General features: G+C 38.5%; 1 protein-coding gene across 7 annotated transcripts in view; it reads right to left on the minus strand.

Moving 5' to 3' along the window:
* ADAM22 (ADAM metallopeptidase domain 22) overlaps positions 1-12,079 on the minus strand; it is a 233,881-nt gene extending 221,802 nt beyond the window's left edge. For all 7 annotated transcript variants that reach the window (XM_090287268.1, XM_090287267.1, XM_090287265.1 and 4 more), the window contains exons 1-2: positions 11,827-12,079; positions 11,213-11,373 (exon numbers count right to left, since the gene is read on the minus strand). In XM_090287268.1, the coding sequence (XP_090143394.1) occupies positions 11,213-11,373; positions 11,827-11,908 (243 nt within the window). In that variant the 5' untranslated portion in view covers positions 11,909-12,079. The remainder of the gene's footprint in view (positions 1-11,212; positions 11,374-11,826) is intronic.
* Between the last annotated feature and the right edge of the window lie 6,307 nt (positions 12,080-18,386).

Below are 18,386 nucleotides of genomic sequence, written 5' to 3' on the forward strand. Positions count from 1 at the left end.
AGTGCCATCCTCCCCTGTGGTCTCTACTTATTCTAAAGTGGCTATTCTCGAATGGTGGTCTTTCTAATTTCAATCAGATGTACAGAACTTTTAGGGGCATGGAGATTTCATGGGGTAATAGTACTGTATGGGTAATATCTACCACCTAAGACACAAAAAGTAAACATTTTATAACTTGTTAGTCCCTAAAAGAGAGGTAAAAATAAAACCATATTAAACAAGAATACATCTAGAATATATTTACCAAAAATTAAAAATTAAAAAAAGAGGATGTTGTCCTCAGTTCAAGACTACAGTTAAAGAAAAAAAATCAAAAGTCCAAGAACAAATATCAAGGGAACTCCTTGACTATGTCATATGAGTTCAAATCCATCAAAAATATTGTATGTCACTCTCCCAGAGGACATACATCATTGTCTTAAAGAAAATATAGCTCCAGGCAGCAAATGGCAAAATCTGGTGAATAAAGTCACACACAAAGGTTTAACAGCTTAGATTTATTTTTGTTGAGAGAGACAGGGCTATAAACTGACATGAATGACTTTGTCACAGTGATTAGGGCAGCCAAGAGACAGGAAGACGGCTTCATGTGGCAGAATGACAGTGTGCCAATCACTGTCCAAGTTCCCACCGCTTTCTCCAGTGTTCCCTCTATTATCGTGGCCCTGCCTTTCCTAATAAACCCCAACTCACACCTGCAGCAAGAGGGACAGCTATTTCAGTTCAGACACTCCCAGTGATGGGATTCTCACAGGATCTGAGCATACTAGATCCAGGATGGCTCTGCTGGGCCGGCAAGAATACATGTGGGGGGAACAGGAAGAAAAGAAGTCAGAGATAATGCACAAGTGCGGAAGGAGGCCCATCCTCCTCTCGAACCCAACCAACAAAAGCCTTTAATAATCAAGAGGAAAGAAATATTATAAACGTTGGAAATACCTCAAAAGTATGTAAAATCAGTAGAACTTTTTTTTGGCATCTTTGAGACAGAAAACTGGAACAGAGGCAGACCGTAAATATTTGCTGAGCACTAAACAAACAATGGTGAATACGAATGGCGATTCCAGCCTGAGATTAGAGTCTCACTCATGGGGACACCTTCTATTAACACACCCACATTATCAGTGCTTTAACCCCCACCTCCCAACTCACAGCAACACACACATAAGCAGAGATGATTTTAGGACGGGCCTATGAGGCACGTTTTACTTTCAGTATACTTGTGAAAGTGCCTCATCGTTCCTTCATTCTGAGTCTGAAACCTGTAGCAACGCAGCAATGGTCATTCTCAAAGACTGAGAGGTGACACGCTCATCAAGTGTGTAGGACGGACTAAGCATGCAACTCAGTGTTTAAATCTAGGGGGTTCTGAGCACTGAGAATAAGGAGAATGACTTTAGAAAGCTGATAATTCCAGCAGTGAAGAGCAGAATGGATGCCTGAATCCATACCCAAAAAAGAGAATGAATAGAGACATTTTAAGAGGAACTAAAGAAACAAAAAGGAGAAAGAAGAAACACGCACACACACACACACACAAACAGGCTTAACGGTAAGCAGTAAAGTGTAAAAATTGTTGAACTATTACACATTTTCCACATCCCAAAATAAGTTAAGTCCAGCAACGCATAGCAGGGGTGGTTCCCAACATTGAATGTAAATAACCTTTCAGACTTTTTTTTACTGTAGTTGCTAAGAGAAAAAAGAAAGCACTCGATAGAAATAGAATGGGGTCATAGGGAAAGTGAATAGAACAAGGCTAAATTCATAGGAAAATGACAGATGGAAAGAAGCAACAGGGCCCTGGCCAGGTAGCTTAGTTGGTTGGATTGTAGTCCCGCTACACCAAGGCTGTGGGTTCCAGCCCTGGTCAAGGCACATATAAGAATCAATCAGTGAATGCAAAAATAAGTGGAGCAACAAATTCTCTTTCTCTTTCTCTCTCTCTCTCTCTTTCTCTCTCTCTCTCTCTCTCTCTCTCTCTGTCTCTCTCTCTCTCTCTCCCAAACCCCCTCTAAAATCAATAAATAAAAATTAGAAAATTGGTTATGAATTAATAGTACTTTTTGTTCATTAAATATGAGAGAACATTGTCTATGCAAGACGATTAAGAACTCTAAGAACATCATGCTAAACATATCTCAGAAATTAAATTAAATGAAAATTCTTAGTATCTCCGTACCAATATTCTTCCCCCATTTTTATCCTAGAGAAGCAACAAAAATTGCTATACACTATGATTTGAAATAACCTTATCTGTCACTTATCCAGTCAGAAATAGCTTCACCTTGGGTGACAGCAATGAATACTTCTTGAATTTCCCCCACTGTCTCATCAATCAATATCCTTCCAAGTTTAAAGGAATTTTCATGAGGAAGTAGGTTTGAAAAAAAAGCCATGTAGGATGAAAGTTTAGATTCAGGACTGCAAAATTGTTCTCACATTTTATGATTTTGTACAGCTGATTTAGCTATAATAAATAGTACATGCATAATCTTGACTGTTACTTATACTTGCTGAGGATCCACAGCTGGGCTCCTGGCCAGACCCCTGGCAGTATACTCCAAAGACATTAAAAATCCACTAGGGAATTTGTGAAAAATCTGCAGAATCAGGTTCTGTGAAGTGTAGCTCTTTCTGCAGCATCTTGCTATCTAATCCAAGGAAAGAAATCCCACTTAGAGAAAAGCATAAGCTATGGCCAGTACTAGCAAATTATGTGTATCAGCCTGACCCCAATATCCTGACCTCACTAGTGAAGGAAATGAAGGCAGTTTCTCCCAAACAAGCCTACTTAAAAGGCTAATTAATTAGTTAGTTAATTAATTAATTAAATAAGAAAGCAACCAAACTAAACGGCAAGGTCAGAGACATGAGGCCAGTGGCAAGGAGAATAAGTGGTCTGAGACAACTGTCAGCCAACAGAAAGCAGTATGGTGATTACCAAAGGGAAAGGTGGTGGGGAGGTAGGAGAGGGTAAAGGGCTAAATGGTGACAGAAAGAGACTTGACTTTGGATGGTGAATACACAATATACAGATGACATAAAATTGTACACTTGAAACCTATATGATTTTATTAACTAATGTCACCCCAATAAATTCAATAAAAATTAGAAGGAAAAAGAAAAACTGTCAACCAGTTCTGCCTTGGGTAGAAAAATTTAAAGCCACTTGCCAAATATGAGCCCTTGAGGCCTGTCTGGGAAAGCATCGTCAATTTCCCATCTTCAAAGACTTGACTAATGTTCTTTACTTGGGATAAAAAATGCAACAAAAGGGCAGCTACTGCTAAGTGATAAAAATCTCCTGGTACAAAATTAATTTTTAAAAAGAAGAAGAAAAATATTGCTCTACCCTTGCTGATGAATATGATTCTGAAAATTTTCTTCAATAAAAACAACAGACAGATTATAGGGCAGGGATGGGGAGTGGGGCGGGTAAGGAATTAAGTTATTATTCTCTTTCTTTTCAGTTATAACTGCTGATATTTCTGGATTAGAATAAAGAATTTTTTTAATTTTATTTTTAAGATGAAGTTACGTATAATAGTCTATACTGGAGAAAACAAATGACTACATCAGAAGTAAAAAACACCTACATGTCTAAAATCAGGTTTTATATATGAAGTATTTATATATTTTAATTTTTAATTTTAATTTTATTTTTCAATTACAGTTTACATTCAGTATTACTTGGTATTAGCTTCAGGTATGCAGCATAGTGGTCAGATAATCATATACTTTACGAAGTGGTTCTCCCAATATTTCAAGTACCCACCTGGCACTATACATAATTATTACAATATTATTGCCTGTATGTATTCCCTTTGCTGTAATTTACATTTCTGTGACTATTCTGTCACCAGCAATTTATACTTCTTAGTCCCTTCATCTTTTCACCCAGTCCCCAATGTCCTCTCACCCCCTGGCAACCAGAAGTATTTATATTTTCACAAATACAGCACACTGAACTCTATTTAATTGTATGTAAAATAATTGTAATTATCAAAAGGGGTTATGAACTCATTATTTTAAAAATCTAAAATTATTCATGCATTTATTCATGTAGAACTCTGCCTTGTTCCAAAAAGCAGTTCAGGTTGGTTATGTGGACAGTTACAAGATAAAATCAATTTTTTAAGTAGATGAGGAAACTGGAAAAGAGAGAAAATTTATTAGTTCAATAAATATTTATTAAACACCTACTCAGTGCCAGGCAATGGAGATGTATCATGAATAAAAAGACAAGGTCACTATTCTCATATTTTACATTCTAGTCATGGCATACTGGAAGAAAGACAATAAACATATCAACCATTAAAAAGAATGTCAAATGCTAACAAGTCCTACAAGATAATAGAGTAATGTGATGTAATAAAGAGGGGGTGGGGAGTGACTACTTTTGAAAACTGGACAAAAGTTCTCCAAGATTACTTTTCTTTTATTTTGAATACCTATTTTAATCAAAGTACAACATGCATATGAAAATGTGCACAGATCTGACTTTCAAGACTGATAAAATCTAAAAAATCGAGAAATATTTCAGATGACTTTTGAGCTGAAATGGGGATTATGAGAAGGAGCATACTGATGAGCAAGTTATGAAGCTATGAAAATTCATGCTGTGACTTTCACTTTGCAGAGGCCACAATTTGTCTCTAAATTTTTGGCATCCAACTCAAAGAAGGAAACACAGTTACAAGGCAAATCTCTCCTCTTGGTCCTGATGAGACATCACATGTGATGTTCTGCAAGACTTTGATTAATGCTGTAACTGGTTTCTCAGGAATATTTCTTACAACATCCTTCAAAATATCCATTAGACAAACCCTGGTACATGATTAAAGAGGTCGAGGAAGTGACTGAGAAGACACCAAACTCTAAAATCCAAAGAGATTAAAGGGAAAAATAAAATAAAAAACCATCTCAAATCTTAATACACAGAGCTCCTCAACCCTAGATACAACTGGAATCCACTGGGGAGACTTTTTACAATATCCATATCCAGGATCTCTAGAAGTGAGGCGAGGACCCTATTGAGGAACAGAAGATACTTCTCCATAATTAGTTTCTTTTAAGTGAATTTCTGGCAGATTAAACTCCAACAAATTCTCAGGGTGCAGATATTCTCTGCTGCCATTTAGATAATGGACTCAGATATTTCCATGTGCTTAGAAGAATATCTGAGATGGAAGGAGAAATTATACCCATTTCTAGAAATGAACGTAAGTGCTAATAAACATGGCTGTGGTTAAACACACAAGCAGTGCAGTAGAGCTGAAGTGCCTGAGTTCAAGTTGCCTCTCAGCTACCTTTCAGCTTTGTGATTTTGCAGCTGACTAGTTTTTACTGTTATATAATTCTTGTAAATATGCAATGAGTTTATGTACATCGAGTACTCAAAAACCATCTGGCATATAAAAAGTAACAAGTTACTGCAGATTAAATATTTTAGTATATACTAGAACATATATGATAACACTATTGTAAGTATTTTTTTCTTTTTCTGATTCCTCTTTCCTTCCTCCTGCTCACTATTCTCCTCAAGGTTCCTCTTCTTCAGCTTTCCCAACTTCTCGTATCTGATTTCCCTTTAGGGCTTATCAATGACACATAATGATAAATGTGGCCCTACTTCAGCCCCATGAGAGCTACTGAGCACTACAAACCTTTCAGATTCCTTCTCTCAGGGTTTTATGACAAGAAAGCAGGCCTCACTCCATGGACTTTTAGAGAGGTATCTGATCATTAAAAATTATAGAACACTTGGCATTCTTTGAAACATAAGAAAGCAAATAAAACTAAAAAAAAAAATTTATCAACCCATAAGCTCTTTAGACTAATTTATAATTTTCCATGTGTAGGTATAAAGAACCTATGAAAGACAGGTTCTTTTTGTGCACAATAAAATCATTAGGCAGAATTTCAAAGATGCTCAAAAGAAATATTTACAAATTGGGGACTCAAAGAGTAAAAAGAAGACTTGAGGGAAATTCCTACAATCCTGAATTTCATTTTGTTTTAACGATTTAATTGATAAGAAAGTTGGTAGGAGAATAAAAGTGCATTAGGAAATGCCTCCTTCCTATTTCTAGCAGCAGAACCAAGTTTTGATTGGTAGCAAAAGTTTATCAATATTGAGCTACTTAGGTTTAACAAATGCACATTAAGAAAAACAAGGTTTGTGCTATCCTTGCAAAATACTTCTGAAACTGTAATTCCTAGGAGCCCTTTTCCGCCAGGGAAGCAGTACTGCAAACAATTTACCATCAAGCTGACTCAGTGCTCCCAAGTGAAACAGCACAATTTTAAGTACAGCTCATCCATGCTTCGCCATATGTATAAATATAATCATAAATGTGGAGCACTCCTACTGCTTGCCATCTTGCTGCCATCCTGCACTTTCCCCATTCATTACCGATACCCAAAACTATGACAAATCAGAGGTCTATGTTCTTGGCACCTGAATGACTAACTCAAGAAGCTATAACACTTTTCAGGGAAAGAGACAGAGAAATAAGTAGCCTATCTCTTCACTGACAACAAAGACTTCAAACAAAAAGAAATTCTGCTATTAGTAGAGAAATGTAATCACTGAGTGAAAAACAAATTATTGAAAATTTATGGGGTGACTACACAAAAATAAATCACCAAATAACCTATCTTCAATGCTACAGAAATTGACCATGTATCAGGCAAAAAAAATGAGTAACCATTAAGGTGCTTATTCTTAAAAATAGCAGTTTCATGATTATCAGTATCAAATCATCAGTAAGACTCAGGTGATATCTTGCCCATATGGGTGTCTAGTTAAAAATATGCTGTGTCCTTTTATCTGCAAACATACAATTGCTTCAGCACAAATAATTTCAAGTCAGAAGAAGGACCCTGAAATTTTTGAATATTATAGTTCCGAGTGCTACTTTGCATGACTGAAATTACTTCAGACTAGGTAGACAACCTGGAGGATAACAAGTGACCCACAATCAAATAGGAAGTCACTGATGATCATTTCTAGGACTTTCTGGCATAATAAGCTTTCAGTATGAGCTGATCATACCACTTGGGATGCATATAAAGTATGCATTCAAGTAACTGCTCATGTACTAAAGAATTCTTTTGCAATATGGACTCATATCAACAGAATTATAATTTCACACCAAATTGCCAGTATTTCCACAGAACTAAAAAAAAATATATGTTCTGTTTCATTTAGTGGTAAAAACTGAAAGAAAGGCATAGTAAGAGTAAAATTAAGGTGCGTTATACCATCACAGTTCTTGTGAGCTTTCTGAAACATCAAATAATACGTGGCTGGTTTCCTTACTCTGGGTCATGGCTTGATCTTACCAGGAGAGAAGTAATTCCTGGATTAGTTTAGATGACATTTAAGGCCTCTCCCATCTCTAGCAATGTTAGATTCCACTTAGTTATGTAAACTTGAGTAATTTATAACTTACTCCTGGGAAGGTGTTAACCTCAGGTAAGGAGGGCACCATTTTTGCATTAAAGTGATGTCACAGAACTACTAAATAGTAATCACGTAGTCTGAGGGAGTTTGTCATTTAAGAAAAACTCATATAATGTTTACAATATGCCCAGCATAGTCATTCATTTATACAATATTTTCAGTCTACTTAGAAAATAAGTTCTTATGAAGCGTAATGAGTAGGTGGTGAATTGGCATTTACTTATGAATTAAAATAAACAACCCCATTCACTTACTCTTTGAGATTAAAACTATTCATTTCTAACAAGTAAGATTATCCTACAAAAAACATAAATCTGGTCAATTAACTCTCCTTATTAAATCCTTAGATTTCCTTTAGGACAAAGTCCAAATTCCTCGGCAAATCATGAAGGTGCTGCAGCATCTCTGTGCTTTCTCATTTTGTCTCATGTCTCCCCTCAATCCTAACTATTAGGGGTTAACAAAAATGTGTCCCGACTCCCACATGCCTATGTACTTGCTGCCCCTTGGTTTTGATATTCCTGTCCTCTTTAATCTAGCCAATTCCTACTTACTCTCAAAACACAGCTCACACTGCACCTCCCCCAGAGTCTATCCTGACTGCTGACCTGGGTTAAATAATAGGTTTTCCCTACTTCCACAGCTTTCTGTGATCATCTCCAGAAAATCACACAGATGGACAGAATGTAACCGTTTCTTCACCCACCCATCTTCCCACTTCTCTGTAAATCCTTTGAAGGCTAAAACTCTGTCTTTTCTCTTTAAATCCCCAGGTCCTTATACAAAGATTGGTAACAGAAGCTCAAGTAAATATATGCCTTTAGCCCTTACTGGTGTGTCTCAGTGGATTGGGCATTGTCCCCTAAACGAAAAGGGTCGGTGATTCAATTCCCAGTCCGGGCACATTGAGCCAGGTCCCTGGTTGGGGGTGTGTGAGAGGCAACTGATGGAATGAAGTTGTTTCTCTTGCATATAAATGTTTCTCTCCCTCTCTTTCTCCCACCCTTCCTCTCTCCCTAAAAATAAATAAATAAATATTTTTTAAAAAATCAATGCCCTTAAATAAACAAACCAATAAATAAGTATATGTTTTGTTAGGTGACGGTAAAATCATCCTAATTTTATCTCTGAAGTGGAAAGAAATGTACTAAAAAATATCTATGGGTAGCTAAGATGCTATAAATTGTATCTATTTAATTACCGAAGAAATAACAAGAGCCATATATATGGGTGGGCAAAAGTAGATTTACAGTTGTAATACAAATAATACAATAATTAAATAATAATACCAGAATAAACTCTGTGTTTCGCACACTCACAACTGTAAACCTACTTCTGCCCACCCCTGTAAAAATGATTTATGTTTTCAGGTCAAATTACAGCTCATAAGGAAACTAGAAATGCCAAAATGCAGGAAAACACCTTAGTTTCCCAATTGTAGGAAAAGTTGGCAAATGGCGAGTAGGTCTTTAAAGCACTGTCTCGTCAGTTCTGGTATCAGCTGAAGGAGCATAGTAAGCTGCAAAGGCTCCCCAGGAGATCATGAACCCACCCAGATGGACTGTGTGGACTTGACTATGTGCCAGGCACTGAGATAATTTCCTGTAATGATTACTTCGATGACAAGGCAGTATCTTCACTTTCATTTGTGACTTGAATAAATAATCAATTCATGCTGTTTAACCTAAATCCTACCAATTCATTCACACCTCACCAAAAGCCAGAGTCATTCTTCCCAATTGTGAGGTTTATTGCTGTAGAAAGCAGAAACTGCAGGGCCCAAGGTGTCTTCTGCTCCAAGTAGAGACGCCTAGGAACCAAAGAACTGCAGAAGTAGAGCTCCATAAACGAGGAGAAAAGGATGACTGGCCCGTTTTCCAAAAGTGGCAGAGGTACCTGCAGACATTACTAGTACAAGGCAGAGACTCAGCATTTCCAGATTCAATCCTGCAGTTTTCTTTTTCTGCATCTCTACTTCCTTCTGTCTCGCTTCCTCTCTGAGAAAGTCTTTGGGATTTGTTTTAAAGCACTGGTTATATCAGCAAAAATTAACACTGTAGGAAACGCTATGGGATGAAAGACCCATGTCTCAGTGAATAAATTGCAAGGAAAAACAAAGAAATGGCGGGGGGAGGTGAGGGTGGCGGGGACTGCATTAAAGAGACTTAAAAAACAAACAACAAAATCCCACTAATTACAGTCAAAACATATCATTTGGTTCCTGAATCAAATAAGCTTAAATATACATGTATTATATTTATATCTATTTAATAGATTTATACACTTTAACATATTTATATACTTAATATATATTTATGATATATATTAAGATAAAATATGGTTATATTTTTTAAAGAATCCTTATCTTAGGTATGAATAGTGAACATTTTTAAATAAAATAATATGTTTTGCTTCAAAATAATATAAAAAGGGGAAGTAACTAGGTAGGATATAGGTACAACAAAACTGGTAATTGAGTTGATTAATTGGTAATTAATATGAGTTGCTAATTGTTGAAGCTTGAGGTTCACTACAATATTCTACTCTGCATGTATTTGAAATTTATTCCTCCACAGAAATAATTCTAATGTATTGAAAAATAACAGTACCCCCTGCTTTTTCAGTTTTACTATGGAAACAAGTTAAAATGAAAAAGGAAAATAGATATTTATGAAACAATTCAAAGAAAGGAATTTTGCATTCAAGTCTTGGCATATTAGATTTTTTTACTATAATAGTCTAACTTTGATGACTATTACTGTAGCCCTTTATATTAAATCCTTGCTTATATTAAAATTTTAACATTTGGTTACAAATACAAACTTAAATAATATTTTCTAGTTTTACATATTTTACACATACAGGTAAGTTATAAGTTTGCTTCAGTTAACAAATTTTCAGCTATATGAACAAATTCTATCTTAATATGCACTTACAGGTAGGTGAACTGGTTGCCAAACTGATATATGTAAATGCACAAAAATGTTTACAGAGCCCCGAATATTTACTGAAATTAACCAATTAATTCAAAATAATTTTCAAGCATAACTGTGGATGTGTGATATTGATCTAAATACAGGTAACTGATAAAACTTAAGATTTTTTTTAAGAAACATAATTTACAAATGCCCAATAAATAACATTGCCCTAATTACACCAAGCGGGCTGCTACCAACGAAGAAAGCGAGGAGAGGGATGTCTTTTCTGGAAAGTGCAGGTGAACGAGCACGTCTCTGATGCCCACATAGTGAGTGAGCGAAGGACGGTGCAGTTTAGCTTACTTTTATGGTTTGAGTTTAGTTAGGGATGTATAGGTTTGTTTTTTCAATTTTCTAACAGTATCACTTATGGTTTAAATCACTTATAAAGTCTTCTCTTTGAGCATTAAAACAACCACACAATGACTCAGATTCTGCCCAGATATTATATCCCTTCTTGTCCATACATAATTTTGCTTTTCTTTGAAAGAGGTGAGAGGGTCTCCGCCCTTTTGCTCAGTTGTGGCACTGCTGGAGGCAACCCGCACAAACTCCTCTCGAACCAAGTCCCTAGCCTGTGGATGGTTCGGGGTTTTGTCCCCCTTTCGTTCTTTTTGCACAGGGAGCACTCTGCAGGACTAGCATTAGGATTGCGTTCTTTTCACCTAAGACACTGCATCTCCAGGGCAACCGAAAGCAAACGCAGAGTCGTGGGTGGGCCGGGTTGTGCAGAGGACCACCCTCTCCGGACCACGCCTCTCACCTGAGCTCCGCCTGGGTAGCCCCGCACCCGAGTGTTCAGCGCGTCGTGCCCAGTTTCGTCTTCCCCGCTAGAGCTGTAGATGAGCCGGAGCGGCACGATGCTCTGGCGCTCCAGGAAGCGGTTTTCGTTCCTCCTCTCCAGCTCCGTCAACGAGGCGTCTCCTGCAGACAGAAAGGGGAGAAGGAGGGAATGGGGAGAAATGAAGAAAATAATGACCCTGACACACACTCATCAGTCCTGCGGTGCGACCCCTCCCCTCTGAAAATTCCACCGCCCCCTCCCTCCTGGACCCCATCTGGGAAGGACGCAGACACCCGCCAGAGAGCCTTGGACCAGCTCTTCTGAGGGCACCCACGATCGGGGCCCAGAAGGAGAGTACCCCTTTCCCATCCTCCGCATGTCTCTTCTTCAAAAGAAAAACAAGCATTTGACCAAAGGCTTCTAATGCATCCGCGCGCCCCCACACGTATTTTTGCTCCACTTCTCACTACCCTTCCAAAAAAAAATCTCCCCGCGCACTCGGAAATGGGGATGCCCCTTTGCAATGCGCTTGAGGGCTGCAGAGATTCCCGGCAAATGGTACGTCCCTAAGCCTTAGAAGGTAGTGAACTTACCTGCCCGGCTGCAGCGCGCCTGGGGGCAGGTCCCCAGGACGCAGAGCAGCAACAAGGGCACGGACGCAGCCGCTACCTGCATGGTGCTGCCCTCAGCCCGCCTCGCTGGAGACGCTCAGCTCCTCATGCCTGAGCAGCCAGTCCAGCTCCGTCGCCTGGCGCCCCCGGCTCGCCTGGGCCGCCCCCTCCCAGCTTCGGTCGATGCTGCGGCGGCCGTGGCGCTGCAGCCTCCACCGCGGCGCTGCCTCAGTGCTGCATTGTGCTCCGCGGGCGCTTCCGCTGGCGGGGGGAGCGAGCGAGTGCTGCATAGGGTGGTTGGCTGTAGTTAAGTGGTTTCTAGCGCCTCCCACCTCATCCCCTGGCAAAGGCTCCAGCGGGCGACGAGCGCTCTGCAGGGAGCCAGCGCCTGATGCTCTCTCCCCCAGCGCACACAGGCAGAGGCGCGCGCATCAGAGTCGCTGGGAAATGTAGTTCTCTCGCATCCCGCTCATCACCACCAAGGCGCTGACTGTCGTAACCGCGAGGTCTTCTACACCCTGAAGACCGCAGGGAGAAAAAGGACGAAAGAAAGAGAGGTCATCTCTGGCGGGCCTCTTGACACCAAGGATATTCAATCGCGCCGCTACTGGGGCCGGTATTCATCCACTTCGTCCACAAAGAACTGTATTAATGTTTCCTACAAATTTAATAGTTAATTATTAACAGGGAATCATACCCTCAAGAGTAGATGGTAAGTTAATCACGCAAGTACTTATTGAGGACCTACTATGTGCCCGGCAGTTAACTAAACAGAGAACACAACCGTGAACGACACTGTTATTAAGAGGCACCAGCTCTCAGACACAGTTGAGTAAACACCGTTGTATACAACACAGTGTGAATATTGTCCTGGTAATGCTAAAGGAGGGTCATTAATTCAGCCAGGGGGAGGCAGGGAGAACCTCCTGAAAAAGGTCTACACAGGCACTTGAAGGATGTGTTGGATTTAGCCCAACTCTCCAGGGTGTTTTGTCCTTTCTCTAATATCTGTCTCGAACCTATACTTGAAAACCGGACTTGGGAAACTCTACTTTCTCAGCTGCTGATTCCACTTTTTTTTTTTTTTTTTTAATTTCAAATGTTAGGAACTCTTGAGGATAAGACAATAATAGCAAAATAATTGTCAACAAAATTAACACCTGTGTTGTAAGACCGCACAGTTTTTCAGAGGTCACATATATAATTATGTTAACCTTAGGTCAACAATTTGATAACTATTATTATTCCCATTTCAGAGAGGAGGAAATTAAGGTTTAGAGCCATACCTTTCAAATACTATACCACATCTAGCTACTTAAATTTATATTAATCAAATTTTAAAATTCAGTCCCTAACTCACACTAGCCACATTTCAAGTGCTGAATAAAATACCTGTGGTAAGTGGCTACTGTTTTGTACAGCAAAAATACGGAATATTTCTATTGTTGCAGAAAGTTTTATTGGACAACACTGCATTTAAGAATGTAAATGACTTTCCCCAAGGTCACATGGCTAGTCACAAAGTAGTCTGGTTCTCCTGCTTTCAGATCTGGGTCTTTTCCAACATTTCCCTGACTGAATCTATGCTTGTGTAACCTCAGCCCTGGTTCTTGTCTTGTGAAACATACAGAAGAATCTCCCACATAATGTTCTTTGGAGATGTTTTCTCCTTCACTACAGGAATTTTCTTTTCTTTTTTTACTCCTGCATCATGTGACATGGCTTCAGATTCCCTCACTATCAGGATGATTTGAAAATACACTCCAGTATGTCAATGTCCCAACTAAAGTATGGTATTCAGAATCAAATACGACTTAGAAATGGTTTCAGCAGCAAACAGTAGAAAGGGACTCCTCTCTCTTGGTCTAAATTCTTGCCTGTGAGAACATTCTACCATATTTGGGTAGTCACATCTCACTGAGCTTATTGTCATTTTGAAGAAATTCCCCCAAATCTTCAAATAATGAGGTACATAAGAATTTTATATATGACATGCAATTGTAGCCTAAGTAAGGGCTACAGGTTTTCAATGGTACACTTTACACCTTGCTGCAGAATATTCCATAATAGTCACTGTGAAAGAGAATTAGAACTAAGGTTCAGAAAAGCCCTTTATCTTCATCCCCTACATCATGGGCCCAAATTATTACCTAGTTCTCTTTGTTTGGAAGAATTAATTTTACAAGTTTTATAAATATGGTGCTGCTCTAAGTGTATGTCATAATCTTTTTTTTTTTAAATTTAAACGTCTTTTGCTGTCATAAGCAATGCCTCCCTGTAATGTGTTGTGAGCATTTCCTAAGGTAGGTAGCAGAATGCAGAATTGCTTGGTTCATAGAATCTGCACACTTTCTTAATGTAGTAAATTCTTGCCTTTAAACCACCCCATCACCGTGGCACAGAATGGACCTTGTGAGAGGCAAGGGGATGGCTTTAAGCACACAGTTTCTCCAAGATATATGGTGGCGGAAGGTGGGGGCAGAAGTAAACTGGTCTCTTGACACTGCAGAATAAAGTATTCCATCCTGTAGGGACAGAATCTCTTTTGAATGTCTGTGAAGTAGTGTGTTTCTGATGACATGTTAACTACTACACACACACACACACACACACACACCCCTTAACTACCATATATAAAAATATATATATTTGTTTTTGATGTTTTTGTCATTGTTTTCACTTGATTCCCACCATCTAATTAATTAACACATCTATCATTTCATATTTATCTTTTTTTGGGGGGGATGAGAACACTGAAGTTCTACTCTGCAAATTTTAATTATATAATACAGTGTTATCAACTGTCATTACCATGTTTTACATTAGATTCTCAGACCTTATTCATCTTATAGCTAAAAGTTTGTTCTCCATTTCCTCCATCCTCTAGCCCCTGACAACCACATTCCTACTTTTTTCTTATGAGTTTGAATTTTTTCCCTTTTTTAAGATTCCACATGTGATAACCATGCAGTATTTGTTTTTCTTTCTTTGGCTATTTCACTTAGCATAATGCCTTCAAGATCCATCATGTGTTTGTAAATGGCAGGATTTCCTTTCTTATGGCTGAATAATATCCCATTATATATTAATATATGTGTATATATACACCCACATCCACACATGTATATGTATATACATACACATGTATGTGTATATGCATGTAATGAATATATTACATATGCTACATACATGTATGTATATGTATATATAATATACACGCATATATTAATATATAAATGACATCTTGTTTATCCATGCATCTGTTGATGGACACTTAGGTTGTTTCCATATCTTGGCTATTGTGAATAGTGTTGCAATAAACATGGGAGTGCAGCGGGTTTTTTTTTGAAGTTCCCACCCCTAGCCCCACCTCTCTTAACACCAAGAATTAGGAGTTAAGAGACTTAAGGGGAAACTAAAGTCATGGGTTTCGGCCCACTGAGAATAACCCTGATCCATAGGGCTAACTGTACCTCTGGATTCTGTATTCACAGATCAAATCCAAGCCCATTCTTATGTCATCATTAAATTACACAAATGGATATTCTCAGTACATCTGTTTGTTTTTGTAAATCTTATTAGAAATTACTGTAAAATAGCCACTTAAGACACTTTACCTCTTTACTATGCAAATGTCAATAAGAAATCCTCTGTTTAAATATAAGAACAAGACCATCCAGTTTCTTCTGTACATTATCCAGGTTTTATTCACAGAGCTTGAAAGAAAAGAAAAGAAAAAAAAAAGAAAAGAAAGAAAGGAAGGAAGGAAGGAAGGAAGGAAGGAAGGAAGGAAGGAAGGAAGGAAGGAAGGAAGGAAGGAAGGAAAGAAGAAAAAGAAAGAAAGAAAGAAAGAAAGAAAGAAAGAAAGAAAGAAAGAAAGAAAGAAAGAAAGAAAGAAAAAGAGAAAGAGAGAAAGGAAGGAAGGAAGAAGAGAGAGAAAGAAGGAAAGGAAGGAAGGAAGGAAGGAAGGAAAGAAGGAAGGAAGGAAGGAAGGAAGGAAGGAAGGAAGGAAGGAAGGAAGGAAAAGAAAAGACACCAAGTGGGAACCTCTGAACCTGCCTTTATCCTTCAGCCAAATAATAAATCAAAAACAATCTTAACCTGCAGTCATGGTTGTGGTGGTGGTGGTGGTAGTGGTTGTAGTGGCGATGGAGAATTTACTACCTCTGTTAAATATCTGAAAGTGGTTAATTTACATCATAATCACATATGGGTCATAAAGAATGACAGTAGACTACCACAAACTGCACTAAGTGGTATCCTCAATTGCAGTTCCAGTGCCAGATGTGGTGTCTTTTCTATTGAAAATGAACATGGCTTTGGTTACACGGTATAGAGCCATTGATTTAGCAGATGCATATTTTTCATTCCTGTTAGAAAAAAAGGATCAGAAGCAATTTGCATTCATAGGGAAACGATTATACTATACATTTGTAGTTTAACCCAAGGCTATTTGAAGAGGATGCCATAGAGAATATCACTTTAATTCATTATATCGATAACATATTTACCAGACCATATGAGCAGGAAGTTGCTAGAACATTGGAAACTTTGATAAGACACATGTTCTCTAGAGGGTGAGAGATATACCCTGAGAAGATTCAAGGACCTGCCACATTAGCAACAATTTTGGAGTATCAGTGACCAGGAGTATGCCAGGAAACCTCACCTAAGTAAAGGACAAATTATTGCATGCTGAACTTCCCAAACATGAAGAAGGAAGCATAATTCCTGGTAGGTCTCTTCAGATGATAGAGGCAGTAGATTTCAACTGGGAATACTGCTTCGATGCAGTGGCGTGAATGCCATCAGCTGGGAGCAGAAAAGAGCTCTGCAGCCATAACATCAGGCAGGTTCCAACGTTCCAGAGGTATCACTGGGAGGAAAACTGGAGTTTATGGCAAACCCCGATGGGAAATCACAACTGAAGCTTTGGGGCTTTTAAAATAAAGCCATGACATCTTCAGTGGAAAATTATGTACTTTTTAAAAAATGAAAAGTTTGGTTTATACGATGATGATGTATGAGAGAACACCTGACCACAGGGCAAAAACCATAATGTGGCCACAACTGCCAACTATGCATAGACATCATCCAGGTGTGAGTTTGTCTTTCTTGCTCACACCATCACTTTTGGAGGGTTTAGAGATGTTTGAATCATTGGAATGGCATCAAACATAATTTTGTATTTCACTAGGCGACAAAGGTGTGGGAGTGGGTCCATGATCAGGTGACCCATAGGTCTTATGCCATACTGAATCACGCAGAAGCTGCCTGAGTGATAAGAGTACTGTAATGGCCTGTTAAAGGCACAGCTATAGCATCACCTTGGATGTTTGGAGGTGATATTTTTGAGGATGAAGTACCATCTTCTAGGACACGGTATACACTTTGAGTCAGAACATTTACATGGTACTATGTCTCGTATGTCTGGGAACCAATAGGTGGAAACAATAGGAGTGGCCCTATTTGTCATTAGTTTTGTGACCCTTGGAATTTTTGCTCCCCGTCTGAGCAATTCCTGAATTATAAGCTGCAACTACCACCTGGCCACTTTGCATTTCTTGTGCCAGGAGGACAAGAAAAGCCACTCTCCTGGCAGGGAACTTTGATCCCACCCCTCTTTAATAAGGACTTGTTGCTTCTGGAACCCCTGCTGGAAGTACCGACTCTAGACAGCTTTCAGCTGTCAGTTTCTTCAAGGATTCTCAGGGCAAAGCCTTATTGCCCCCAGTTATGCTCCTTCCTGGAATGGCCCACATTAAATGACTTAGTTATATTCAGCAACTCTGAAAAGCTCCGGGTGGGGTCAACTGGTGTCCAAAGGCACTCTTTAGGAACATCCTGCAAGCTAAGCTTCAGAAGAGTCCACTTCCTGTGGGAACCCAACCAGTGATGAGTTACAATGAGGCCTTCCACGCGCTTACAGCTTTTGTGGTGAACTGTCAGTTTCAATTTGTATACTGTTTGAAAATGCTAAGAGAGGGAAAAGAAAAAGATTTTCTGGCATTACTACTAAATGCAACTAATGTTCTGAGGAGTCTCAAAAGAGTATTTTTTTAAAAACCCACTTAATTTATCCCTTCAAAGTTAAAGATGTTTGTTAATAAGAAAATAAACTGCTTTTGAAATGGTCATGATATGAGAGCATTTTGAAAATGGACTTGTTCATTGTCATGTGAGTTTATTACTGAAAATGTGTCAATATCTTCTAATTAATTTAAAACTACCGACTGATCTCAGAAATATAGAAATCTACTAGGTACTTTTTAATGAAAATTTGGCATGCTTGAGGGATGAGACAGAAAAATTATCATGTTTTAGCAAAGAGAGCTAATAATGCAATTCTTCCTTTAGGATTTAAGTATGTGCTTTTGTTTTGAGAGATGACAACAGTAAAAACCAAACATGTAAATAAGTGGAATTTTCACTAAGTAGTAAACTAAAAAAAGTTTTTTTTTAATGAGAGCATAAACACCTAGCCATCTAGTTACTTTATCCGGGTCCTTTAAGTATTTGTAAAATATTTTAATGGCTATGAT

This window comes from Furipterus horrens, unplaced genomic scaffold (assembly GCF_987537825.1).
Source record: "Furipterus horrens unplaced genomic scaffold, mFurHor1.1.pri manual_scaffold_9, whole genome shotgun sequence".
Taxonomy (NCBI): Eukaryota; Metazoa; Chordata; class Mammalia; order Chiroptera; family Furipteridae; genus Furipterus; species Furipterus horrens.